Genomic DNA, 27,500 nt, shown 5'->3' on the forward strand with positions numbered 1-27,500 from the left:
ACCACTGTCACTACCACAATCACCGCCAGCTGGTTCATTTCCCCCCTCCTCCCATCACCTCAAAATCATCCCCTCACCCCTGAGACCCAAACATGGCCCTTCTCCCCCCGAGGCCTAGCGGGGTACCCACCAGTGGCCGTGAGTGTGTAGGGTCGCTTCTCCCCTTCGTGGCGCTCGTCCCCCACCCGTTCCTCCCCCTTAACAGACCCATCGGGCCTTATACGTCCATTAGTGGCCGCCTGACCCGTCCACATGGCCCACCACCGGTCCTGGCCAGCGTGGTGGCGTGGCGTGGGGGCTGTGGGAATCTGTGGGCTTGGCGGCAGCCCCATCACGGCCCCACGCCACGTCGTCGCTTCCCACGGGATACCTCCAACTTACCCCGCCTCCTAACCCTTATGCCCCCACCCACGCCCACGCCACCTGCGGCTCTCCCCTGCCTTATCACGCACGGAGCCTCCAGCTGGCCACCTTGCCTCCCTAACTCAGTTCCCAGGCGTCGTGATCCACCGCCGGGCGCCGCGGGGCACGCTGGGGACGCGACCCAGCTGTGGTAAATTAGGCAACCTTGACATCCAAGTCCCGCGCCGCCCCTCCCTCCTCGGTGCACCGGTCAGGTTAATTTGCAGAGGTGGTGCAGCCAACACCTCCAGTCCCTGCTCCCGGCAGGAACGCGGCTCCACTCCGCGTGACTGTGTCCACCTGTTCGCCCTTGTTGCCGCTGCCGCCACTCCACTGGCAAAATTACTTGACGGAGGACATATGGCAGCTGCACAAGGGAGCCGCACCATATGGGGGGCCGGCGCGCGCACGCGGCAGTTCGTAAATAATGGAGGAGTCTCTTGTCAACACGCCGCGCGGGGTTGCCTGGACTGGACGCGCGAGTACTCCCCCTCTCCCTCTCCTCCTGCAGAGGCCACGCCTGCACGGAATAGATTCGCGATGAGTCAACACAGTGAAGCCGCCTCGCCTCGCCTCGCCTCCTTCCCCTCGCCTCGCACGCCGGGTCGCGGGTCGGCGGGTCTAGGCCTAGTCAAGCGTAACTACCTTTCATGTGACCTTAATTTGTGAAGCAGCCTTCAAGACCAAGTTTTTCCTGGTTTTTCCTACACTTGACGCACCTCGTGGGACGCACCCGGGTTTGGGGTGAGCTGAGTCGCGGGAGGAGGTGAATGTATGCTGGAGAGGGGGAGGAGGGCCGCCCCGCACCTGTCACTCCCTCACGCCGGCGGTGGGCGGGAGGTCGCTGGAGGTCACGCCGTCCCGCAGGTCACACCCACCCGCCAGCTTCACAGCCTTTCCGCCGACGGAATCAACCACCTGTTGCTTTGGGCGCCCCAGGACGTGCCCCGGGGCGTGCTGGGCCCGGGGCAAGGACGGTGCGGGGCGGAGCAGGGCGGAGAGACGGGGCGGGAGGATATTGCAGGGGGGCCGAGGGAGACGGAGCATGAATGGAAGAGAGGAGGAGAAGGCGCGCGGCGGTATTAAATTATTTCAAGCTCCTTCCCGTTCTCCTCCTATCAAGCGTCTCGCGCGCCCGCGCTCGTTCGCACACACACACACACACACACACACACACACACACACACACACACACAGAACCGGTGCCGCTTTATCGGTTCAGGGCGGAACGGGAAAGGAAAAGCTGTGCACCGGTGTCCCGCCAGGTGGAGGCACTAATTACCCACCAGGTGAGGGCGCGCGACGGTCCAGTGGCCAGGCGATGAGGAAACACTATGTCACAGCCCCCGCCCCCGCCCCTCTGCCCGGCACTCCCTTCCTACTACCACCCCGCGGCACTGCTTCCTCCTCCATCACCCCCACACCCCACGACACCTGCACCGCCTCACCACCACTCCAGCGGCACTCCCCCCACCACAGCCTTGACGCCACCACCTCACCACCACCACCCTTGCGACGTTCTTTTCCCTACCACAACCACACCCTCGCCACCACCACAACCTCCCCTCTCAATATAAGTTCCCCCTTCCTCCTCCCTAACTTCAAGACACCACTCCTACCACCACAACTTGACCCTGACCGACACCATCATCCTCGCTCCCCACAACCCATTCCCTCCAACCCCTCTCCCAAGCCTCTCACCCCATCACGCCCCATGGGAAGCTCGTCTGAGGGAGTGGGGGAGGAGAGACTGGGAGGAATCCTGATGAAGGAAGAAGGGAAGGGGAGGGAAAGAAGGGAGAGTTCATTAGCAGCTGGGAGAGCAAGGGGAGAGAGGTGTCATTTCCCCTCAGTCGTGTTTCCCAGGGTGGTATGAGGAGTGGGGGAGATGAGAGGAGAGGGGAGGAGAGGAGGAGGAGAGGGGAAGGAAAGGGAGGGGCACAGGCTCGCCAACTTAAACTCACCTCTCTCATTAACCTTCCTTCCTCCTCCTCCTCCTCTTCCTCCTTCTCCTTCTTCTCTTCCTCTTTGCTGTCCCATTTCCCCTCACTGTATGCTAGAAAGTTCAGCCCCCACAAACAGCCCTGTAATGACCAACAAATCTGCTGCTGTTCGTTCTTGCTTTGCGTTTCTCCTCTTCTTCCTCATCACCTTCCTTTTCCTCTCTATCTCTCCTCAAGAATAAGAGACATAATGGAGGCAAACACAGCGATGAAGGAAACAAAACAAAGACGAAATAAATAAAGAAAGAAAGAGGCACGAAAAAATAATAGTCAAGGCAGAAGAAAAAATAATAGTCAGGCAGAAGATGACGTGTCGCCGCGCCGCGCTTCTCTCTGTGTATCTCGCGTAGCTGGTAATTGCGCGTGTGTTTCTCGTAGGTGTACTTATATAGAGGTGTGTGCATCACCCAGGTGGAACAGGTACACCGCCCAGCGCCTGGCTGTAGATGGCGCTCAAGGCCCAGCCCACCGTAGAGGGAATGAGGAACAGCTTGAGTCAGGAGGGAGGGGGAAGGGGAGGGAGGAGAGGGTCATTTGCTTACCCAAGACTTATGTTTATGTGAGGCTGAGCAGGAGAGATCACAGGGAGGATTGCAACGCCTGCCTCCTACGCTTACAGCACGACACGCCAAGGACAGGCAGGCTGGCAGGTGTGCACAGGCGCAGAGAGGCAGATATACAGACTGGCTGACAGATAGATAGACTGACAGATAGATAGGCAGACAGACAGACAGACAGAAAGACAGGCAGGCAGGCAGGTAGGGAAAGACGGACAGGTAGAGACAGAAAGGTAAGCAGACACACAGATAAATAAACACAGATTGATAGATACTAGATTGACAGGTGAATATACGAGTATAGACAAACATAGAGAAAGGCAGGCAGGCAAATAGTTAGATATAAACACGGATAGGTAGGCGGACAGGCGGATGGACAAACATACAGAAAGACAAACAGACAGAACACAATGGGTAAATACGCAGATAAGCAAATTGACAAACAGACGGGCAAACAGACAAGATAGGCAGACAGACGGACAGACAAACTACAACTAATAGAAAAAATACACACATACATACATACATACAGACAGACAGACAGACAGACGACAGACTAAAGATAAACAGATAAAGATAAGAAAATAACAACACACATACACACACACACACACACACAAGGCACCAAGCATATGCCATGGGGGGGTGCGGAGCAAGGAGGGGTGGCGGCGTGCGCGTGCGGCGGTCCCGTGGGAACCCCCAAGCGGGGCGGGGCTCACGGGGGCGGGGCACGTGTTGAGATACAGGGGGCGGGCGCGACACGTGCACCTCCGGGATCAACGGGCGGCGCTGGAGTTAAATTCTCATTAGCGGAGGGGTGAGTGGCTGAGGTTTGGGGGGGGGAGGGGTAACATATGCTGTGTCTTCTTTAGTTATTGTTGTTACGATTGTCCCTTGTTAAGTGAGATGCTGAGAGAGAGAGAGAGAGAGAGAGAGAGAGAGAGAGAGAGAGAGAGAGAGAGAGAGAGAGAGAGAGAGAGAGAGAGGTAACCCAAAACTACAAATGCGTAACGAAATAGAAAAAAAAAGAAAAGAAAAGAGATAAAATAGAACTAACAGAAATCGCATTAAAGTTAAACCAACAAAATTAAGGAAAACAAAGAGTCTATTTTCTCCGTCATTTACTTTTTCGTGGGAGTAAAAAGTTTCCTGGGAAAGTTTCAGGCCCTTTTTTGTACTTCCGTCTGTCAGCAGCTTCTCACAAAACGCAGGAAATTTAAACACTTAAGTATGTTGTAATATCCACGTCATGAGGGTAGTGAGAATGTAGTAGTAGTAGTAGTAGTAGTAGTAGTAGTAGTAGTAGTAGTAGTTGTTGTTGTTGTTGTTGTTGTTGTTGTTGTTGTTGTTGTTGTTGTTGTTGTTGTTGTTTCTGCTTGTTTTTTTTCTCTTTTTATCTTATTAGTAGATATCATTTTGTTTTTTTCATGTAGTATGTTGTAAAAAAGAAAAAAAATACACGATGGGGGAACAAAACGAAGGAAATGAGAATAACAACAACAACAACAACAACAACAACAACAACAACAACAACAACAACAACAACAATAACAATAACAACAACAATAATAACAATAACAACAACAACAATAATAATAATAATAATAATAATAATAATAATAATAATAATAATAATAATAATAATAATAATAACAGGTGTTCTCGGTTCTTTGTTTCGTCCCCCAACTTATTATTATTATTATTTTTTTTCCACAAAGAAAAAAACAAACAATATGATACCTATTAATATTATAACACGAACAAAAAAAAAAAAAAAGAGAAAAAACAACTATGAAAATGTTTAACGACAGCAACAACAACAACAACAACAACAACCCGTACAGCAGGTGCCACCCAGCCAGCCAGCCACCCTAACAGGCGTAATAACACCACCATTAGGGCCTCTCTATCCCCGCCATGCACCGCGGAAGGGATTGATGAACCTACCGATGGAGGCTTTTAATAAATACGTCATGATCCCATAGCGGCGGGGAGGAGGGAGAGGAGGAGGAGGAGGAGGAGGAGGAGGAGGAGGAGGGTAGGTGTCTATATGTACTATTACTCAATTTAGTAGCACGAAAAGTAATGTGTGACAAGATGAAAGGAAGGAGGTAACAGTAATAAGGAGAAAAGGAGAGAAGGAAGGAAAATAAAGGACATGAGAAGTAGGAAAGGGGAAAAAAAAAGGAAGGGAAGGGAAGAAAGAAGAGAAGAAAGGGAGCAGAAATGGAGGAAAGGAAGGAAAGGAGGGTATTAAGAGAGAGGTTTCACATACGAGTAACAATATTCGCTGATAACACCATTTAACTTCCTCCTTGTATATAATCAAAGGATATCTTTCACTTTAACCTCTGAATGCTAAACACACTTGCCATTTGAGTAAAGCCAGACAGACAACAATTATAATGAATGAGAAATAATAACTACGTAAAGAAGGTTTTCACTACAAATTCACGTAAGTACTCCTGCAAAAAAAAAAAAAAAGTGCCTTTGAAAATTATTATATTTGAAATAAACACCAGACCATTCTTTTTTAGTTAAAGGGGAACAGTTAGCAATCAAAGGGTTATGTTGCATGTGCCTTTGAGTGAAAATACCATTATTATTATTATTATTATCATTATTAATATTGTTATTATTATTATTATTATTATTATTATTATTATTATTATTATTATTGTTATTATTATTATTATTATTACCACCATCACCACCGACCACCACCATTGCATCTAATAAATATATCAACATGGGAAACACGCCAGGCAGCCAATACGAATGAATGAATGAATGAGTGGGAGAGTAAATGAGAGTGAGTGAATAAAGTGAAGGGGAGAGAAGAGAGAGAGAGAGAGAGAGAGAGTGAGAGAGAGGAGAGAGAAGAGAGAGAGAGAGAGGAGAGGAGAGAGAGAGAGAGAGAGAGAGAGAGAGTGAGAGAGACTAAGAGAAACAGATCACTTTATCCAATCACAGCTCGGTACACCGCTATTCCCACGCTCTCTCTCTCTCTCTCTCTCTCTCTCTTCTCTCTCTCTCTCTCTCTCTCTCTCTCTCTCTCTCTCTCTCTTATCAACGATTATATTCTCCTCTTTCAATATTGACTTAGTTTCGTTTCTATTAAGAGCTTCGTATGTACTGGCTTTTCACGGATCAATATTCTCTCTCTCTCTCTCTCTCTCTCTCTCTCTCCTCTCTCTCTCTCTCTCTCTCTCTCTCTCTCTCTCTCTCTCTCTCTTCTCAAATACTTGCTTACAATGTTATTAGTGTGTCTGTCAGATAAAACGACCAAGCCGAGAGAGAGAGAGAGAGAGAGAGAGAGAGAGAGAGAGAGAGAGAGAGAGAGAGAGAGAGAGAGAGAGAGAGAGAGAGAGAGAGAGAGAGGGAGGGAGGGAGGGGAAGAGGGGAACACGAGGCCTTTTTGTAAAGCAATAGCGTGTATCAGTCCGTTGGAACGTACGTGTGTGTGTGTGTGTGTGTGTGTGTGTGTGTGTGTAATCTTTCTTTTTTTGCTTTACTAAATGAGTGCAAACTGTAAATGTTGCATAATGTCAACAACAACAACAACAACAACAACAACAACAACAACAATAACAACAACAACAACAACAACAACAACGGCAACATCAACAACGGCAACAACAACACCTGTGAAGCAACAACCTCAAAACAAAATTACACAAACATAAAACAAGGATAATAAATAAAATAACAATGATAATAACAGCTCCAATAATAACCCGCGACAGGTGAGGCGACGCCCTACTTGTACTAATGTCACGGTAATCACCTCACCTGAAGTTCAATCAGCGCATAATGAGGTAAACAATGCAGCATGTGAGTGGCGAGGAACGAACAGTGAGTATCCAGCAAGTCACGTCACGTCTCTCTCTCTCTCTCTCTCTCTCTCTCTCTCTCTCTCTCTCTCTCTCTCTCTCTCTCTCTCTCTCTCTCTCTCTCTCTCTCTCTCTTGTTCGTTCTTTTGTCTTTCTTCCTATCTTCCTCTTCTGCTTTCATACTTTCTCTACAGTCTCATTATAATCCATCTGTGCATGTGTTTTCTCTCCTACTACTCCTTCTTTTTCTTCTTCTTCTTCTTTCTTCTCATCTTCTTTCTCTTCCTTCTCCTCCGCCTCCTCCTCTAAGAAATATGTATGAGTATTATTTTTTGCACTTTTCGAGGCAGCTTCTCTCCATGGTAATTTTATTTGTCAACCTTATTTTTCTTCTCACGTGTGATGAAAGTTTTTTTTTTCTCTCTCCTTTCTTCACACACACACATACACACACACACACACACACACACACACACACACTAAAGAGAGGGGAAGAAATATCAACATTAATATTTCAATGTCTAGTACTAACAACAACAACAACAACAACGTCAGAATTCCTCTTTCCTTCCCTTCCCTTCTTTTCCCTTCCCTTACCTTCCCTTCCCTTCCCTTCCCTTCTCCTTTCCTTTGCTTCTCTCAAGTTCCCAACTCCCCTTATTCCAACCATGCAAGCAATCTTCACCCCTCCATCACCCTTCCTACTCCAACCGAAGTACACAACAGCAATCAAACAGTGTTATTTAGCTCTTCCCCCTGCTGTGGTCATCCTTTGCTACCATCTAGAGCACTAAAGGATAATAAGAACGCATTGTCACATAGGAGAAGAAATTACAAAACTGAAACACTATAGTTCAAGAGTGTGAAAAAAAAGTTGTAGGTGATAGGAGGTGAAGAACTATTTAGCACTGAAAGGATGGACAGGGTAGTGAGAGGCTGGTCGAGGAGTAGGGGAAGGGCAGAGGCATGCTGGAAATGGACAGAGAATGGGGAAAGGGGACATAGTTGACTCCTGGGAAGGGTTACAGTCTCACGTTGACCTCCCTGCTTGTCCCCCTCCCCCATTCCCTCTCCCCGTGTGTCTCCTTCTCATTCCCACATGTCCTCCCTCCCTCCCTCCTTCCCTCCCTCTTCCCAGTCCAGGCCAGCCGCTGACACACACGGACAGATGGACACACAAATACGCATTGTTTCCCAGACACTCTACCATGCCCAGCTGTACCCCCATACCCACTACCCCTCCCCCTTCCTACTCCCTCCTCACCCCACCTTTCTACCCTACATACCCCCTCCCTACCTTCATCCAGCCGCCTCCCACGATCTAGCATATTGTAATCCCCCCCCTCGCTTCCAGTCTCCCCCCCCATCATCCCTCTGCGAGCCTCCACACCATATGCTCCGGTCATGCCCCCTTGCTCCCCCAACCGCCGCCACGAAGCAACGGAGGGCATGGAAGGCGCCGCCGCCGCTGAGATGCCTCGGGTCACGGTGGTTGTGCTGATGGTGGTGGTGTGGTAATGGTGTGGTTTGTTCTAAGGTCACCACCACCACCACTACTACTACTACTACCATCTCTCTCTCTCTCTCTCTCTCTCTCTCTCTCTCTCTCTCTCTCTCTCTCTCTCTCTCTCTCTCTCTCGCAATCAGCGCGGAGACCATTGTGTGCGGGCCAGGAATGTAGTATGGCTCAGGAGGGACAGGTGGATGTGGCGCCGGCGTGGGAACACACACACACACACACACACACACACACACACACACACACACACACACACACGTGGCTGCCTTCTCATGGGCGGCGGATAGATCGATCTTGTTCACGATGAATAATTAACAGTATGAAAGCTAAGGTGTGAAAAATATATGCATGTAGAGTAGTTGTTGTTATTCATTGCTCGTGTATTGCTGTCTTTTATTATTTATTTGTTTGTTATTGTGGTTATTATGCGTTGTGATTGGTAATGATGATCGTTATTCTTTTTTTTTTTTACGTCTTATTTTTGGTAATTTTTCTCTCATTATTGTTGTTTGTTGTTGTTGTTGTTGTTGTTGTTGTTGTTGTTTTTGTTGTTGATGATGATGTTGATGATGATGTTGCTGATGTTAATATTACTGTTGTTATTGTTGGGGTTATTCGTATTAATAATTATTTCTCTCTCTCTCTCTCTCTCTCTCTCTCTCTCTCTCTCTCTCTCTCTCTCTCTCTCTCTCTCTCTCTCTCTCTCTCTCTCTCTATCTCTGTCTCATTACAGGAAGAGTTCAAAATACAGAAGAGCGAATAACAAATGGTACACAGCAGTTCTTCCTCTTCACTGTGACCCAGCCAGGGCTTTATGATCAACAACAACAACAACAACAACAACAACAACAACAACAACAACAACAGACGAGAAGGAGAAAAAAATAAGGTGAGGAAAGACAGCAACAGAGTAAGTGAGTAAGCACAACAACAAAAAAAAGAAAAGAAAAAACCTGCATTACTATTCTTTATCTTGCATTCTATTCATTTCCTTATTTATTTTATTTACTCTTTTGCATAACGCTACACGTGTTTATCTTAGGACTTCACACACACACACACACACACACACACAAGTATGCAGCTCCCCAACGTAACAAACAGATAAAAAGACAGGTTTCAATCATCATTTCCTCCTCCTCCTCCTCCTCCCCTTCCTCCTCCTCTTATTCCTCCTCCTCTTCCTCCTCTTCCATGTCCCCGATAAGAACGGCATTTTTCCCTCTCAGTCTTTCTTGTTTCCCTCCAGTATACTTTCACTCACTTTTCCTTATCCGACAAACAAGAATCTCTCTCTCTCTCTCTCTCTCTCTCTCTCTCTCTCTCTCTCTCTCTCTCTCTCTCACCCCTCGTCCTCGCACCTGTCAACTCTCGTGATAATGGCCTGTGAGAGTTAACTTGGGAGCGATCGTTAGCCAGGCAATCCAGCTGTTCCCTCTCTCCCTCCTTCCCTCCTCTCCCTCTCCCTCTCCTTCTCTCCCATCCTCCCTTCGTCCCTCTCTCCCTGCACTATCCTCACCCATGCCTCACCCCCATTCCTGCTTGCCTAAGAGTACTTATATAGGCGCTCTCTCTCTCTCTCTCTCTCTCTCTCTCTCTCTCTCTCTCTCTCTCTCTGTAGTAATAGTAGTAGTAGTAGTAGTAGTAGTAGTAGTAGTAGTAGTGATAATAACAATAATGGTGATTGAAATACTAACATCAATATAACCCACTGATCTAAAAACTAAATACACACACACACACACACACACACACACACACCTCGTTTACCCAACCACCAAATCTAAGCCTACAGAACATCGCACACTCAGAGACCACTCATTTGTACTGGCGGCAATAACCTTTGTCACTGCGCCGCTCTGAGAAAGAGAGAGAAAAAAAAAAAAATACAACACAGTCATTTGTGCGCGAACCAACCGTGGAAGGTCGGACCGGGACAGAACAGACGCACGAACGGACACAGGAACGGACAGACGGACGGGCAGCTGAGTTTTTGGCGAGTATCAGCTGCTCACGACTGTCTAGCATAGCAGGGTCTACCTAAGGGTCATGATCGTGATGTAATAGTAGGCTTATAAACCTTACATGAGTCTGTAGATCCTCGAGTTTAAAGGAAGCTGCAAAAATCTCCGTTCGTACACATTACATACATACCTAACTGTATCCACTTATCATCCTCATCCATAAATTAGTCTAATATTCTTTTAAAAACTCCCTAATGACTTAACACTAACAACCTCATTACTGAGTCTACTCTATTACCCTACCACTATTTAAGAACCATTTTTTTACTCCTCTTAAATATAACTTCACCAAGCTTGAGCCAGTTATTTCTTATCCTATCTTGATTACTAATCCAGACATTCTTGTTCATGTCACCCCTATACCTCTGTCAGATCCCCTCTCAACTTACGCATCTCTAAGGAATGTAACTGTAGATGCTTCAGAACAGCTTCCAGATATCATTACGACCCATTCTGCTGTACAGCCGTGGTGACAAGTTTAGTAACCTTCAGTACTCACTTCCATTGTTGAATACTTTCCCCTAACCCTTTGACTGCTAATGAGAGTATGACACTAGACACTTCACCTGGGTAACAAGATTTTGCTGGTCAGAAATAAAACAAAAGGCACTGAAACATTTTAACAACTCTATCACTCCATTTACTTACTGTCATGTGTGACATCTTTCAAAACACCAAACTCGCACCAGACAATTTCACTTAGCTTAAGGAGAACACAGAGCAGTCAACGGGTTAATCTCAAAACCTCTTATGTGCTGACCGCCTCCAGACACACCTGAGTCCTGACAGATTCCCAGCAGCTCACAGGCCTTAATTAGAACTGAGGCAGAGGGCTAAACATAATGGAAGTGAGAGTGACAGGTTACATGACTTGTGTCCACTATACCATCGCTAAGAGGAGGAACGGAAGGTGATGTGTGCGTTGGGGTGAAGAGGGCAAGGTATAACAGTGAGGAGGGGTGATGTAGGGTGGTAAAGGGAGCCGAGAAGGATTGTTAAGTGGAGAAGTAGGAACTGAGTAGCGAGATGAGATTATGATGAGTTTGTGCCGAGAAGAGTACTGAGAAGAGCTTATGAGGAATTGTGAGTGGTAATAAGGGGTTTACAAGTACTAGTGATGCGTTATGAAGGAAAGCGAGGAGGGATGAGGAGTAATCAGTAATGAGCATAGTGAGGAGGGTTATCAGTGGTAAAAGGGATAAGAGTAATGAGGAGTTGTGAGGAGGGGTTATAATTACTAGCAAGGAGGAGTGACCAGGGATGAGAAATGGCGAGATTGAGGAAATGAGAGACAAGACAAAATATTCACTGCAAAAGTAAAACAAAATGAGGAAGTAGAAGGAAGAGGATGTGATGCAATTAATTTTTCTTCCTGTCTTACTTTCCCCCTTTTTTTCCTAGTTTTTTTTCTTTCTTTCTTTCTCTTCCGTCTCATACTTATGCGGCCTCTTCCTCCTCTTTCTGCTTCTGGTCTCCTTTACTTGTTTACATGCTCATCACAACATTTATTTTTCATTAAGTCATCCGCCTCCTTTTATTTTATCCCAAGAAGAACGTTAAGAAGCATATAAAATCAAATACAGACCTGCTCCTAAGTAAAAGAAATATAGCAGAGAGAGAGAGAGAGAGAGAGAGAGAGAGAGAGAGAGAGAGAGAGAGAGAGAGAGAGAGAGAGAGAGAGAAAGGTTGAGTGAGAGAAGGTTAGGAGCGTCGGGCAGGGAAGGGTAGAGTGGGAGGGGGATGCCGCGGGTTCTTGTCTTGTTGGCCTTCTGCATTCATTCAGCGTTTGGAACGAATGAACGAACGCGCGCGTGCACACACACACACACACACACACACACACACACACACACACACACACCCCTCAGATAAGCTTCGCAGATTACGACACTAACGCTGCGCAAAGTCTACACACATTTTGTTAATTCTTATCCCATGTGTGTGTGTGTGTGTGTGTGTGTGTGTGTGCTGGGAGGAAGGCCTGGATGACTCAAGCGTGTTATAGGCGAGACGGGGTGTTTGAGTGTATGAGTGGGCGTGTCATCGTATGTGCGTATGTGAGAGCGTATGTGCGAGTGTTTGTGCGTGGGCGCAGGCGTGCTGCAAATGCTGAAGGGCGCAGGTGTGGCGGGGCGTCTGGTGAGGTGTGGGAGCCCGGCCCAGGCGGGAAGGGGGTTGGGGGGCGTGAAAGGGGAACATCTGTTTACGCCGGGGAGAGAGGGTAGGGGGGGAGTTGGACTGCTGCCGGGTGGGCGCCGAGGGAGGGGGAAGGTGTGGGTGTTACGACCAGAACGCAAAAGACGGAGTTGTTTGTATCTTACTCTGCGTCGCCTCCCCCTCACAGCCTGGGCAGCGCCAAGGCCAGGGCCCTGCCGGTTCTCCGTCAGGCCTTCTCCCCGAGGCCCACCAGCGAGGCCACGACTGCCACCACCACCTGGCCGCGGCGTCGCCTCTCGCGTGAGAAGGTCGCCCCAGCTGTCGCCGCGGCCGCCGCCCACCTGCAGCCAGCCGGGGGCGGAGCCTGCTCGCTCTCCCGCTATATATACCCGTGCGGGCCGGGAAACTCAGTCATTCAAGCTCTCTCTACGCTGTGACGCAACTCCTGTCGCCATCTCGCCATGAAGGCTCAGCGCTGCTCGTCTCCTCTCCAGGCCGTAGTGGGCGTACTCGAGGGTAAGGCCGGGAAGCCCTCCACACGGGCTGAGGCCACACAGGTGCTCATGTACCTGGATCGCCTTCAGCAGCTGGTGCCCCATTGCCCTAAAGACCGGCCCGTGCCCCGCCTGGAGTTGATCCAGGCTGTCATCGACTACATATGTGACCTACAGGACCAGCTGGCAGAGGCCCCTGCTCTCCTCCCGGAGACTGACACCCTCCAAGATTCAGTGTTCGAGGATGAACCGCCCGAAAATTCTCCGTGAGACAGCACCACCCCACGCTTCCTCTCGTCCTTATCCGTCGTCACCACTCCCCGCGACGCCCGCAGCAGGAGACACGCCCTTCAAGCCGCAGTCGTGAGCATGATGGCTAACGCCGCCCCAGAACGGCGGCAGGCCACGCCGTCTGGCTGCTCCCCGCTCTTCCCTGCCAGTGGAAGCCTGCAGCCTTGCTCCTGACGTGTGGCCGAGACCACATGTCGCAGTGGCTACTCAGTGATGTCACCGCCTACTGGCACCGCTCGCTACGGTAAGTTTTCATGAATTTTCAATATGTCTTAGGCTTTTACTTCAGTGACTCTTAAAACGGTGATAGTGTTATAACAATGAGTTTCATCATTAAGTTAATAATGCCGCTGCTATCCGTTCACTTTCTTACCATTATGACCACCACCTCCAGATGCCGGCCTGACCATGACCTGAACGTCGCCACGGCCGCGCCACACATCCATCGCAGCCTACTCCTCTTCCTCCTCCTCCTCCTCCTCCTCCTCTCCAGTTCGATGTGGCGGCGACACTCCACGGATAGTGCCCCACCTGCCTCGCCTCCACAGGTCCTCACGGCACCACCCTCTCACGGCCCACCCACCACCCGCCACTTCCAGTCCATCCACTCCCGGCCTCGGCCACTCCAAGCCTCTGCCCCTTCAAGCCCCGTTCGTTATCCGCACATCGGGCTACACCTTCACACGTAAATGCACACATCATATTTATTTATTATTTATTTATTTTTTTACATTTGTAGTCCTTAGCTCGTTTTCTTCATTAGGAAAAAAAATACACTATGAATTAAAATATACATAACGGCACGTACATAACATGCAAACATATTCTTGTTCTTGTGTACTGAACACCCCACACCTGGTACACACACGGCAGCGAGGAGCACGTGAGTGGAACGACTTCCCTCCTCCACCACCACCCAGGAGACACTGTACACCACTCTACCTGGCCTCCACACAGCTCCACCACGCCCTCTTAACTCTCACCACCAAGGACCTGCTTCCGACTCACCTTCACATCCTTCTTGAGGCAACCAGTTCCCCAGGGGCGCCAGAAACACGTCCACCTTCCCCACATGTCAACACTCTACTGCTCGCTCAAGTGACTCGCAGGTTCGGCCCTTCATTTCGAAGCCGTCGTACCTTTGTGGATTTATGTTGTACTTCTGTTTGTCTTTTATAGATATGAGTACAGTTATTGTCATTATTGTTATTATTATTATTGTATTGCTATCATTAGTACAATCTTTTGGTTTACTATATATTTGGTTATTTTCAACTACAAATAAATATGACCAGTTTTCTGTTAGTGTTTGTTGGTAGTTTTTTATCCTTTTTTTTTTCCGTGGAATGAGATGAATTAATCAGATGCATAAAATAACACGTGTAATCTGGCGTAATAAGAGGTAAGTGGGTAGATCAGTACCATCATGGGCGGCAAACAAGACATCTGTGAGGGTTGGTACGTCACGGTTAGGAGGGGGGGAAGAAAGACCTCATCATAAAAAATGAATATTTTTAAGGGGCACTATGCTATTTTTGCAGTATTCGTGATACCAAAAATAAGTTGATATATTCTGATGTTCTTCAGCTGGTATATACGTACAAGGAGGATAAAGAAAGATAATTTTCTAGAGCAACTTATCAGATGCTTTCAAACTAATATATTTGCCTTGTAAACGAATTAAATGCACATATTTATATGCAATGTATCTTTCTAAAGAGTGACATAACTCCCATGTATTGTGCTTCACAAGAACCACACCTACTCATAATATGTCAGTGCTCAGCCCAAATCTCCTGTAATTTCTCAGAGTAGTCTGCCCGATGACTAGTGTTTGAGTGAATGAGGCCACGCGTTGCCCCATCGAGGGAGGAATGGTTCCCGCGATGGGGTGTTTGCAGATTCATCAGTCATCTGCACCAATTTTTTTGCACGTACTGTCACCTTTTTCCTTAGTTGCTTTAAATTCTGCGGCATTCTGATGGATGTCTATGCAACGCTCACTGCTTCTTGATGCACTGTGAGTCATGAAATCATAAACTCAAAGAAATTACATCATTAAGAGACAAATTATGATGACGGAAGTCAGTGCATCCTGCTCTCTGAAAAATATTAATTTCACATAAAAAATGCATATAATGAAACAGTCAATCATGATCTCATCCACAACCTGGCCTCTGATGCTCGCCACTACTGACCGATGACTTACCAAATAATATTCTAAATCCAGACGACACAAACAACATCTCATTTTTTTTTTTTTTTCCTACAGTAAACATTTTGCTATGTCAAGAGAAACCTGAGGTGGAATATTCTATCACGCTCGAAACTGATTGTCGTTTCCGTTTATTAAGAACATGAAACAAACCAGAACTAAACACTTCTTAAAAACACTCACTGAGACAAAAATCCTAATGATTAACTGGGAATTAATTAAATAATATGTAACCTTGATACGAGTATGTTATGAAGAAATAAAAAAATCTGTGTAACCAAGACCGTGTGTGTGTTTGTGTGTGTGTGTGTGTGTGTGTGTGTGTGTGTGTGTGTGTGTGTGTGTGTGTGTGTGTGTGTGTTTGTGTGTGTGTGTGTGTGTGTGTGTGTGTGTGTGTGTGTGTGTGTGTGTGTGTGTGTGTGAGGGAAAGAAAATCATAATTGGCAAAAGAGCTTTCCCATTAAATTAAATATAACAAAAATGTTATCTCCAAATGAAAACAAGTGATACGGTAGGAAAGTTTCAAAATGGACAATCAGTTCATTTCAAGAGGTGCCTTGCTGCTCGTCTCCTGAAGGAGGAAGGAAGATAGAATAAGTATAATAATCTTTCCACCTATACAGTATAATTATTTAACTCTGTGTATGAGAAGGAGAGATCTATGAAGCCTCAGCCTCCCTCTGCAGAGCCAGGCGGCTGCTGCTGTTGTGGATCTCGCCTCGCGCCGGGCTGATGTTCATTATGGTCAGGCGGCAACAGCCCCAGCCCCTCATAGCCCTCGTATTTTGGTCCTGGGTTGGCCACATATAATCTGTCAGGTTGTGGAGTTGTAAGGAACTCCCCGGTCGGGCGCTCCAGTGGCTTGCGTCGTCTTGGGCCTTTGTCGCCCTTGTGATCCTTGTGGTCCTCGGAGATTGAGTTGGATGCTTCATTCAAGGACACCAAAGTGCCTGGGTTGCTGTGCAGATGGGCAGAGGCCATCCCGTCACCGTTGCCTTCGCCATCGGTTTTTTTATTCGTGAGTACACTGTGTCCCGCAGCCGAGTTGGCGGTCAGCTCTAAGATCTCCTCTACGGTGAGTCCTTCGCAGTCGCCCACTGGACAGTAACTGAATCTCTCCCGGAAAGGCGATGAGGTGAGGATGGATAGGTTAAAGATGACGCACACGACGGTGAAGGTGATGAAGAGCGTCCGGTCCAAAACACGTGACACAAACTTCCACTCGTCCACCAGATTGCTCCTTCTGCTGGACTCGTCCGCCTCCTTCCTCTCCCGGGTCAAGATTCTGTTGATGGACTCCAGGGCAAGGACGGTGCGCCGTTGGAATGGATCTGCGGCCACACATAACAAAGTTTGAGAGCGAGATGGGGAAGGGTGAAGGGTGCTGGCCTCACAACATTGCGTGGGAGTGTGTTGGACTCAGTAAAGTGCATAGGGGTGAAGACAGACTTATCCAGCTTCAAAGCTACAATGACACCATACAACTAAACAGAGATTCAGAATAAAGCATGTAACGAGGCTAAATGTTGATAAGATTGATTGATGAGTAGACAACCAACTGTTGGCGTCATACACTTATCTGTGTATCAAATAGAAGATACATCAAATACATAGCTGACGTGCTGGAGACACTTGATAAATTACTGGTATGTCACATTATGTGTCACGTCACTTTTATTATTCCAAGATGAGTTATTCGAAAACGTATTCAGAACTAAGACTTGCAAAACGTAGAAGCTACATGACTAAATGGGAAGCGTGGAAGCAAAAGGACAAAGAGAGATCATTGTTTGAAATAACTCTCTCTCTCTCTCTCTCTCTCTCTCTCTCTCTCTCTCTCTCTCTCTCTCTCTCTCTCTCTCTCTCTCTCTCTCTCTCATCTAACTTTTTAAAGTGATGGGAACTACTGAAAGAGAAATAAGGAGAGAATAAAGGAAAAAAAGCAATATATGGCGTGAGAACATGAGAAAAAAGGAATAAAGAGAGAAAAGAGGAAAAGAAAACTTGAAAATATACGATGGAAAAGAAAACGAAACAAGAAAAGAAAGAGAAGGAAAAAAGAAAAGTGATCCTAATCATAGTAATACCAGGACACATCTGCACACACACACACACACACACACACACACACACACCTTTGATATCTGCCACACTAAGGTCCTCGTCCAGCTCCCTCATGGTCACCTCTGGGCTGGGCTTCATCTTGGGGGGAGTGGAGGGCTTCACCGTGAACAGCCTCACGTTGCTCTTCTTGTCTGACAATTTGCTCTTTTCCAGTTTGTCGTTCATGGACTCCACGGGGCTGCTGAGCCTGTTGTTCTCCTGCCAGCGAGAGGCTGATCAATGCGCTTGGCAAGGGGAGTGTGTTAGGGTGATGTGCGGCTTTTTTTTTTTTTTCATGCGGGAAGGAGACCGACCAGTCGTGCGCTCCTGAACAAGGTTATGATAGTTTGATAGTTTGATGAAGCTAGATTTTAAACAGAGGAAGAAATTGGTTCTTAAACAAAGTGGTAGATGACTGGAATAGACTCAGTAACCAGGTTGTTAGTGCCGAGTTATAAGGGACCTTTAAAAGAAGACAAGATAAATTTACAGATGGGGATGATAGGAGGATATAAGTAGATACAGGGACTGCCACACGTGAGCTTTCTTCCCGTGTGTGTGTGTGTGTGTGTGTGATTCACCTACGATCGTCTGCTGGTCACCCAGCCAGCCGTTACCCTACGGAAAGAGCTCAGAGCTCATAGTGACAGATCTTTGGGTAGGACTGAGACCACTTACACACCACACACCAGGACAGCGAGGTCACAACCCTTCGGATTACATCCCGTACCTACTTGCTGCTAAGTGAACAGGGGCTACACATTAAGAGGCTCGCCCATTTGCCTCGCCGCTCCCGGGATTCGAACCCGGGCCTTCTTGGTTGTGAGCCGAGCGTGAGCACTACACTACACGGTGTGTGTGTGTGTGTGTGTGTGTGTGTGTGTGTGTGTGTTATGTTCTCACATGTGTTCCTATGAAGAGGAGCAATACTTCATATATGGAAAACTGCTCCCACATGAGGAGGGTTAACTCACTAAGCTCTAACAACAGGGTGGAGCCAAAAGCTTTTCGTTCCATCGATTCCTCCCTCTCAACAGGCTGTTGCATTTCCTTTTATCTTCTACAGTTATTTCCATGGTTACTTCTCTTCTGGACCTGCTAACCGTATGCCTCCCTCGTCACCCACCCTCCTGCGGCCTCGCTGCACAAGGTTACTCCAAGGTAACAATAACATATTTTACATTTTTAAGCCCTCATCTGGGCGTAGATGGAATCTAAAAGTTTAAGGGAATAAGTTTAAGCCATTCAGTACAACAAACAGCTTACAAACTTCATCAAACCACTTGCTGCTTAGTTATAATAATGTAAATAAGACATGTACTGAATGACTACCTAGATCATTTATAATACTACCGTCACAACTAAATGTATCTTCCTTAACGTGATAAAATCCTCTAATGACATCCCGAATGTAATGGAATTGATGCCGCTTAGTGAGAGGGTTAAAAGTCTACGACTTGGTGTCGCTACGAGGCTCTCCTCTGTACTCACATCGAGATCCCACGCCGCCTTGACGATCTTTGGAATCCTGACAAAGATCGACCTGGCTACAAAGAGAGTGATGGCCCTGAGAGGAAAAGAGAAAGAGAAAGAAAAAATCATAATAAAGAGAAGGAACACCAAAGACACGTAAAGAAATATGGAAGACGCAAACAAGTTAAACTATTTTGAAGTATTTTGGTGATATATTATATTTCAAATAATTTTAGAGGAACAGAAAAAGGAAAAAAAAAAAAGAAGCTACAGAAATAAAGAAAAGGAAGGTGGTGGTGGTAATTGAGGTGATAGTGGCAGTGTTAGTGGCTCACCTGATGAAGTGAGGCACCTGATAGCCCCTCATGCCCATCACGTTGAGGTTAAGCACAAATACGGTGAAGCAGATATTGAAGGTGATCATGGAGATACACGCCCCGTAGTACACACCTGCGGGGCCACGACAGGTGTAGACAGCAGATTTGCGTGTGTGTATGTGTGTGTGTGTGTGTGTGTGTGTGTGTGTGTGTGTGTGTGTGTGTGTGTGTGTGTGTGTGTGTGTGTGTGTGTGTGTGTGTGTGTGTGTGTGTTTTGAAGAAAACTGATAAGAAATGAAGCACAAACACGTAATATTTCAGATACAGTCTACAGTATGAATTACCTGAACTGTTTCCTGTCACGAGAGAGAGAGAGAGAGAGAGAGAGAGAGAGAGAGAGAGAGAGAGAGAGAGAGAGAGAGAGAGAGAGAGAGAGAGAGAGAGAGAGAGAATACAAGAAAATATATGAATTCGCAGAAAAGGCTAAAATGTAGCTGTAGTAGTGAGAAGATTACGTCAATACTTGTGCTGCTAATCAATTCACACCGCAGCTTGTACTAAACCAAGCTGTTTTTTTCTTTTTCCACTGTGGTTCATCAGTCATTAACTTGTGCTTTTTTTTTGTTTACTCAGCCTTGCCACACTACTACTACTACTACTACTACTACTACTATTACTACTACTACCTACTACTACTACTACTACTACTACTACTACTACTACTACTACTACTACTACAAACACACACGCACACACTACAATACCATACACATCATTATTATGTACTTTACCACACCACAGTAAACACTACACCATTAGTAAGCACCACACACTTATCCTACACCAGACTCTGAAGACATCAAAACACAGACCGTTACCACACACACACACACACACACACCAGCAAGAGGCAGCTTCTCAGTGGGTGGCAGTCTCTCCGTCATTGCCATCAGGAACACCATCATAGCCAACATAGAGTTAATGCCCAGACCGATCTTCTCTCCAGACTCAGACGGCAGTGAGAACACCATCAGCGCTGCGGGGAGAGGAGAGGATGACGCGTGACTCAACAATGCATCCCTAAAGAGTCTCGTCGGGAGGAATATTGTAGCACTTCTTCAGGAGCTCATAATGACTGTTGTTCAGTGGATATTGTAAGGGTAATAGGAGAGGTTTATTTAATTATCATGACTTACAAACTGATGAAAATATTGACTTGATTACTGTTATAATGTATTTGCCTTTTTTGTGTATTCTAAGGAGATGATTGTTATTTGCTGTGTGTGTGTGTGTGTGTGTGTGTGTGTGTGTGTGTGTGTGTGTGTGTGCGTGTGTGTGTGTGTGTGTGTGTGTGTGTGTATCTAATACCCACCGCATATATTAATGAGGATCCCAGGCATGAGGAAGAAGAAGAGGGAGAAAATGGTGCGTCGCTGAATCTGCAGATGGTACTTAATGGCTGCGGGAAGAAGAGAGTGTCAGCCAGGAGTTGTCATATTGTATTTTAAAAGATATAGGTAAAGGTAATCAAACTTAACCTCATCGATACCATAGCAAACCCTTCTCATCTCACATTTCCAAATACTAGTCACTCTTCTCACCTCACGTTTTAAACTAACTTCCATCCTCATTTTACGTACCTGCATTTCCCAAACAAAAGCTACAAGACACAGACCACTCCCACTGCTGACCTATAAACCACACACACACACACACATACACACACCCACACAGCATTATACAAGATCGATAAGAAGAAAAAAATGCAAGAGTCTTACGACTTCCTTGCCTGCATGTCATTTCAATTATAATTAACGAGCCAGTATGCAAGATTCCACGTGTATCAACCCAGCACGTGCATCCATGACAACACAGATGTCTGATGTCCTAAGCGTGTCCTCCACTCACACCTGCATCTCGCACCTTGTTTCCTCTCACCTGCACATGACTCACGACACGTAAACACCTGCAAGCGTGACAGCTGAAGATACGGGTGAGGGAGGGATAGGGGATCACTGTAGGGAACTGGGTGTGAGAACTGTGTGTAGGGGCAGGTTCTAGGGGACTCGTGTAAGGCAGTACCGGACTTACTGGAGACAGGCAAGAGACAGCAGGGGTTGTGAAGGTCTTGAATGGTTCTGTAGAAGTCCTCAAGGAAAAACTCTGGGTTCTGGCTGTACTCCGACAAGTCTGCGGGGCCCGGGATGAGGTTAATCTGAAGGTGAAGCAGCGAAACGTGAGTCGAGGCAGAGGAAGAAAGGTTCGATGAAATATTGGTGGCATTACTCCTCGTCCTGATGTATGTGGCGGCTTCCTGTCCACCTCTATGGTTATAATGGAAATGGGAGCGAGAAGGACAAAAACAACAAGATCAAGAGCAAGAACAAGGTGAAATAAAACAAGTAGATAAAAAAAAGTAGATTAAAGATTAAAGCTAAAATGGCATAGATGATGAGCAGATGATGATGATGATGATGATGACGATACTACTACTACTTCTGTCTACTACTACTACTACTACTACTACTACTACTACTACTACAGGAATAAATACAACGATGAAAATGAAGATGTGGGCGGGGAGGAGGAAGAAGAAGATGAAAAGGAGAAATAAGAATACGAAAAAAGGGGGAAAATGAAAAAAAAAAAAAAAAGAGGGCGGAGGTGAGACCTTGTAGGTGTCGTAGGTCCAGGAGGCGAAGGACAGCTCGCAGGTCTGCTCGTCGAAAGGGTACCACTGCACGTCCATGATGCAGATGGAGTCCAACACGGCGTGGCTGGTCAGCTCCACCTCGCCCGTGTAGTAGATAATGGCATTGGTGTTCAGAACGCCGTCCTCGTAGCTGGCGGAGGCGCTGCAGGAGGAGCCAGAAGAGAGGAGGGATTAAGCTTGTGTTTTTAAATGTTGTGAGCTTTCATTAGAACTATTGCCAGCATTCTTGATGAAATATAGGGAGCATTAGACCATAATTTTAAGTTAGTTAATTAAACATTATCTAGGTGTGATCATCACAGCAGAGGAGAGAGAGGATAATAGAAGATAGTAGTAGTAGTAGTAGTAGTAGTAGTAGAAGTAGTAGTAGTAGTAGTAGTAGTAGTAGTAGTAGTAGTAGTAGTAGTAGTAGTAGTAGCAGCAGCAGCAACAGCAACAGCAGCAGCAGCAGCAGCAGCAGCAGCAGCAGCAGCAGTAGTAGTAGTAGTAGTAGTAGTAGTAGTAGTAGTAGTAGTAGTAGTAGTAGTAGTAGCAGCAGCAGCAGCAGTAGTAGTAGTAGTAGTAGTAGTAGTAGTAGCAGTAGTATTAGTAGTAGTAGTAGCAGTAGTAGTAGTAGTAGTAGTAGTAGTAGTAGTAGTAGTAGTAGTAGTAGTAGTAATAGTATGAAGGAAATATTATAGTCATGATAATGCAACTAAGAAAATTAATCAAGCATATTATACACCCTTGAACCAGGACAACTAATAACAATTTCCCTCCATGATATTTATTGCTGCACCAAACTTAAAAAAAAATGTCATCGCCATTATTCACAGGCAGACTTTACGCCCCCGCGAGGTGGAGCAAATGTCCTTACGTGATTATAAGACAGGTGCGCACATGTTTAGTAATTAAGGCTTAGATTAAGGCACAGTACCCTTACAAAAATAAAGTAAACACGAGGGGATATAATAAGGAGAGGGAAGGAGAGAAGAAGAAGGATAAAGATTAGAAAATACAGAACAAAAGGAGGCGGAAAAACAAACTTGCTTATTTTTTCGTATTTTGTTATATAAGCAAATTTATAGGGTTTTTCTCTTCTTCTTCTTCTTCTTCTTCTTCTTCTTCTTCTTCTTCTTCATCACCACTATCTTCTTCCTCTTCTTCTTCCCTACGACAGGACACATGATAGATAACCTGACCCTGTACATTCTGAAACTCTTTGGGCTCTCATAAAGACTATTTTCAAAGGCCATAGAAGTGATAGGTCGAGATTTCAGGAGTTTTTTATTTTTTTTTTCCCCAGTTACTTTTACAGAATTCTCAGTATAAACTCTCACTGGAATCACGAACAACACCCTTGGAAACTCCAGTAACTAGTAAAAACTCTCACTGGAAACACGAAAAACTCCCTTGAAAACTCCAGTAACTTCCCCTACAGCCTGTTCAATGTAGAGGGGGATAGAGTAGCCAAGCGTTTAAGAATAAGGGTCCTGCATGTCTGATAAAAACAAAACTTGCCGTAAATCCTCGTCGATATGATTAAAATGGCGTAATTCTCTAAAGATTTTATAAGTGGGCGACTAATATCAATTGAAAAAGGCGTTACCTTGAATATTTTAGCAAGGAGAGAAATTAGTGTTTGAAAGATGCACCACCTAATATAGCGGACATCAGTGTTGGGGCAATTGCTTGACTAGGGAGCAGGAAAGAAAGGCATAGAGGTAGAGACGAGAAGGTGATGAAAGGGAGGAAGTAGAATTTAGAGACGGAAGAAAGGGAAGTGAACATAAGAGTGATGGAAGAGAGTAGGCAGAGAGAGAGAGAGAGAGAGAGAGAGAGAGAGAGAGAGAGAGAGAGAGAGAGAGAGAGAGAGAGAGAGAGAGAGAGAGAGAGAGAGAGAGAGAATGAAGAAAAAAAAAATGAAACATCCTTAATTTGATTTTTAGTAGCCTCATCCTCCGCCTCCTCCTCCTCTTCCTCTTCCCCCTCCTCCTCCTCCTCCTCCTCCTCCCCTTCCTCCTCCTCCTCCTTCTCCTTCTCCTCGGTAAAATCATTCCGAGGGTGACAACCTTCAGAAACACTTTACTCTCTCACTAAGACTATTTTCAAAGGCCACAGAAATTATTAGCCTGATTCTCAAGAGTGTTCCTCCTATTAATAGCATATATATTCTGTTTATCTCTCACTAATACGGTAATAAAACACTCTTATCAAAAACCCGCGTAACTTCAGCTAAAGCCTTTTGACTGCAGTGGAGGTGCCGCGAGGAAGCGTTTTAGAATGCGGATCCCTCTCAGTCAGCTCCCTCTTAATTTCTCCAGTACTTTTCCTGCCTTCTTATCAGTCAGCTCCCTCTTAATTTCTCCAATACTCCCTTTGCCTTCTTATCAGTCAGCTCCCTCTTAATTTCTCCAATACTTCCCCTGCCTCCTTATCAGTCAGTTCCCACTTAATTTCTCCAGTACTTCCCCTGCCTCCTTATCAGTTTGCCTATATTCAACCTGTCCCTGAAAAGGGTGACCGTTCTAATCCCTCAAACTACCGTCCTATTGCTTTAATTTCCTGCCTATCTAAAGTTTTTGAATCTATCCTCAACAGGAAGATTCTTAAACATCTATCACTTCACAACCTTCTATCTGATCGCCTGTATGGGTTCCGTCAAGGCCGCTCCACTGGTGATCTTCTGGCTTTCCTTACTGAGTTTTGGTCATCCTCTTTTAGAGATTTTGGTAAAACTTTTGCTATTGCCTTGGACATATCAAAAGCTTTTGATAGAGTCTGGCACAAAGCTTTGATTTCCAAACTACCCTCCTACGGCTTTTGTCCTTCTCTCTGTAATTTCATCTCAAGTTTCCTTTCTGACCGTTCTATTGCTGCTGTGGTAGACGGTCACTGTTCTTCTCCTAAATCTATTAACAGTGGTGTTCCTCAGGGTTCTGTCCTGTCACCCACTCTCTTCTTATTATTCATTAATGATCTTCTTAACCAAACTTCTTGTCCTATCCACTCCTACGCTGATGATACCATCCTGCACTTTTCCACGTCTTTTCATAGACGTCCAACCCTTCAGGAAGTAAACATTTCACGCAGGGAAGCCACAGAACGCTTGACTTCTGATCTTTCTAAAATTTTTGATTGGGGCAAAGCAAACTTGGTATTGTTTAATGTCTCAAAAACTCAATTCCTCCATCTATCAACTCGACACAACCTTCCAGACAACTATGCCCTCCTCTTCAATGACACTCGACTGTCCTCTTCCACATTGAACATCCTTGGTCTGTTCTTTACTCATAACCTGAACTGGAAACTTCACATCTCATTTCTAGCTAAAACAGCTTCTATGAAGTTAGGTGTTCTGTGACGTCTCCGCCAGTTTTTCTCACCTCCCCAGCTGCTAACTCTGCACAAGGGCCTTATCCGTCCATGTATGGAGTATGCTTCACATGTTGGCGGGGGGGGGGGGGGTTCTACTCATACCGCTCTTCTTGACAGGGTGGAATCAAAAGCTTTTCGTCTCATCAACTCCTCTCCTCTAACTGACTGTCTTCAGCCTCTCTCTCTCTCTCATCGCCGCAATGTTGCATCTCTAGCTGTCTTCTACCGCTATTTTCATGCTTACTTCTCTTCTGATCTTGCTTTTTTTTTTTTTATGTAGGAAGGATACTGGCCAAGGGCAACAAAAATCTAATAGAAAAAAATGCCCACTGAGATGCCAGTCCCATAAAAGGGTCAAAGCAGTGATCAAAAATTGGTGGATAAGTGTCTTGAAACCTCCCTCTTGAAGGAATTCAAGTCATAGGAAGGTGGAAATACAGAAGCAGGCAGGGAGTTCCAGAGTTTACCAGAGAAAGGGATGAATGATTGAGAATACTGGTTAACTCTTGCGTTAGAGAGGTGGACAGAATAGGGGTGAGAGAAAGAAGAAAGTCTTGTGCAGCGAGGCCGCGAAAGGAGGGGAGGCATGCAGTTAGCAAGATCAAAAGAGCAGTTAGCATGAAAATAGCGGTAGAAGACAGCTAGATATGCAACATTGCGGCGGTGAGAGAGAGGCTGAAGACAGTCAGTTAGAGGAGAGGAGTTGATGAGACGAAAAGCTTTTGATTCCACCCTGTCTAGAAGAGCAGTATGAGTGGAACCCCCCCAGACATGTGAAGCATACTCCATACATGGACGGATAAGGCCCTTGTACAGAGTTAGCAGCTGGGAGGTGAGAAAAACTGGCGGAGACGTCTCCGAACACCTAACTTCATAGAAGCTGTTTTAGCTAGAGATGAGATGTGAAGTTTCCAGTTCAGATTATAAGTAAAGGACAGACCGAGGATGTTCAGTGTAGAAGAGGGGGACAGTTGAGTGTCATTGAAGAAGAGGGGATAGTTGTCTGGAAGGTTGTGTCGAGTTGATAGATGGAGGAATTGAGTTTTTGAGGCATTGAACAATACCAAGTTTGCTCTGCCCCAATCAGAAATTTTAGAAAGATCAGAAGTCTGGCGTTCTGTGGCTTCCCTGTGTGATATGTTTACCTCCTGAAGGGTTGGACGTCTATGAAAAGACGTGGAAAAGTACAGGGTGGTATCATCAGCGTAGGAGTGGATAGGACAAGAAGTTTGGTTTAGAAGATCATTAATGAATAATAAGAAGAGAGTGGGTGACAGGACAGAACCCTGAGGAACACCACTGTTGATAGATTTAGGAGAAGAACAGTGACCGTCTACCACGGCAGCAATAGAACGGTCAGAAAGGAAACTTGAGATGAAGTTACAGAGAGAAGGATAGAAACCGTAAGAGGGTAGTTTGGAAATCAAAGCTTTGTGCCAGACACTATCAAAGGCTTTTGATATGTCCAAGGCAACAGCAAAAGTTTCACCAAAATCTCTAAAAACTTCATGCCTCCCCTCCTTCCGCGGCCTCGCTGCACAAGACTTTCTTCTTTTCTCTCATCCCTATTCTGTCCACCTCTCTAATGCAAGAGTTAACCAGTATTCTCAATCATTCGTCCCTTTCTCTGGTAAACTCTGGAACTCCCTGCCTACTTCTGTATTTCCACCTTCCTATGACTTGAATTCCTTCAAGAGGGAGGTTTCAAGACACTTATCCTTCAATTTTTGACTACCGCTTTGGACCTTTTCTGGGACTGGCATCTCATTGGGCTTTTTGTTTTTTTTATTGGATTTTTGTTGCCCTTGGCCAGTGTCCGTCCTACATAAAAAAAAAAGTCAGCTCCCTCTTAATTTCTCCAGTACTTTCCCTGTCTCCTTATCAGTCGGCTCCCCCTTAATTTCTCCAGTACTTCCCCTGCCTCTTTATCCTCCTCTGGACTCACGTGTTCTGCAGGATGATGTCCGGGAACCAGATCTTCTCATACGGCACCCTGATGGTCTTAATTCCCCCGTAATCCGCAGGATCCCATTTCATGAACT

The 27,500-nt window shown here is 46.0% G+C and overlaps 3 protein-coding genes across 5 annotated transcripts in view; 1 reads left to right on the plus strand and 2 right to left on the minus strand.

Moving 5' to 3' along the window:
- Positions 1-14,359, minus strand: part of LOC135096180 (uncharacterized) — a 98,567-nt gene extending 84,208 nt beyond the window's left edge. For all 3 annotated transcript variants that reach the window (XM_063997631.1, XM_063997570.1, XM_063997705.1), the window contains exon 1: positions 14,289-14,359. In XM_063997631.1, coding sequence (XP_063853701.1) covers positions 14,289-14,354 — 66 coding nt within the window. In that variant the 5' untranslated portion in view covers positions 14,355-14,359. The remainder of the gene's footprint in view (positions 1-14,288) is intronic.
- Positions 12,632-14,580, plus strand: LOC135096377 (protein extra-macrochaetae-like). The gene is made up of 2 exons (XM_063997864.1): positions 12,632-13,524; positions 13,675-14,580. The coding sequence occupies exon 1, from the start codon at positions 12,957-12,959 to the stop codon at positions 13,257-13,259; it is 303 nt and encodes a 100-aa protein (XP_063853934.1). The 5' UTR covers positions 12,632-12,956; the 3' UTR covers positions 13,260-13,524; positions 13,675-14,580.
- A 400-nt stretch (positions 14,581-14,980) lies between these two features.
- Positions 14,981-27,500, minus strand: part of LOC135112707 (acetylcholine receptor subunit alpha-type acr-16-like) — a 14,446-nt gene continuing 1,926 nt past the window's right edge. Inside the window, exons 3-11 of the mRNA XM_064027821.1 lie at positions 27,404-27,500; positions 22,060-22,243; positions 21,480-21,603; positions 20,761-20,847; positions 20,290-20,424; positions 19,407-19,521; positions 19,090-19,165; positions 17,631-17,817; positions 14,981-16,826 (exon numbers count right to left, since the gene is read on the minus strand). The exon at positions 27,404-27,500 is cut by the window's right edge and continues 58 nt beyond it. Coding sequence (XP_063883891.1) covers positions 16,165-16,826; positions 17,631-17,817; positions 19,090-19,165; positions 19,407-19,521; positions 20,290-20,424; positions 20,761-20,847; positions 21,480-21,603; positions 22,060-22,243; positions 27,404-27,500 — 1,667 coding nt within the window. The 3' untranslated portion in view covers positions 14,981-16,164. The remainder of the gene's footprint in view (positions 16,827-17,630; positions 17,818-19,089; positions 19,166-19,406; positions 19,522-20,289; positions 20,425-20,760; positions 20,848-21,479; positions 21,604-22,059; positions 22,244-27,403) is intronic.

This window comes from Scylla paramamosain, chromosome 1 (genome assembly GCF_035594125.1).
Source record: "Scylla paramamosain isolate STU-SP2022 chromosome 1, ASM3559412v1, whole genome shotgun sequence".
NCBI lineage: Eukaryota > Metazoa > Arthropoda > Malacostraca > Decapoda > Portunidae > Scylla > Scylla paramamosain.

What these genes read in the sequence shown, in the direction of transcription:
- LOC135096377 (XM_063997864.1), top strand. Translation starts at nt 12,957, where the DNA reads ATGAAGGCTCAGCGCTGCTCGTCTCCTCTCCAGGCCGTAGTGGGCGTA.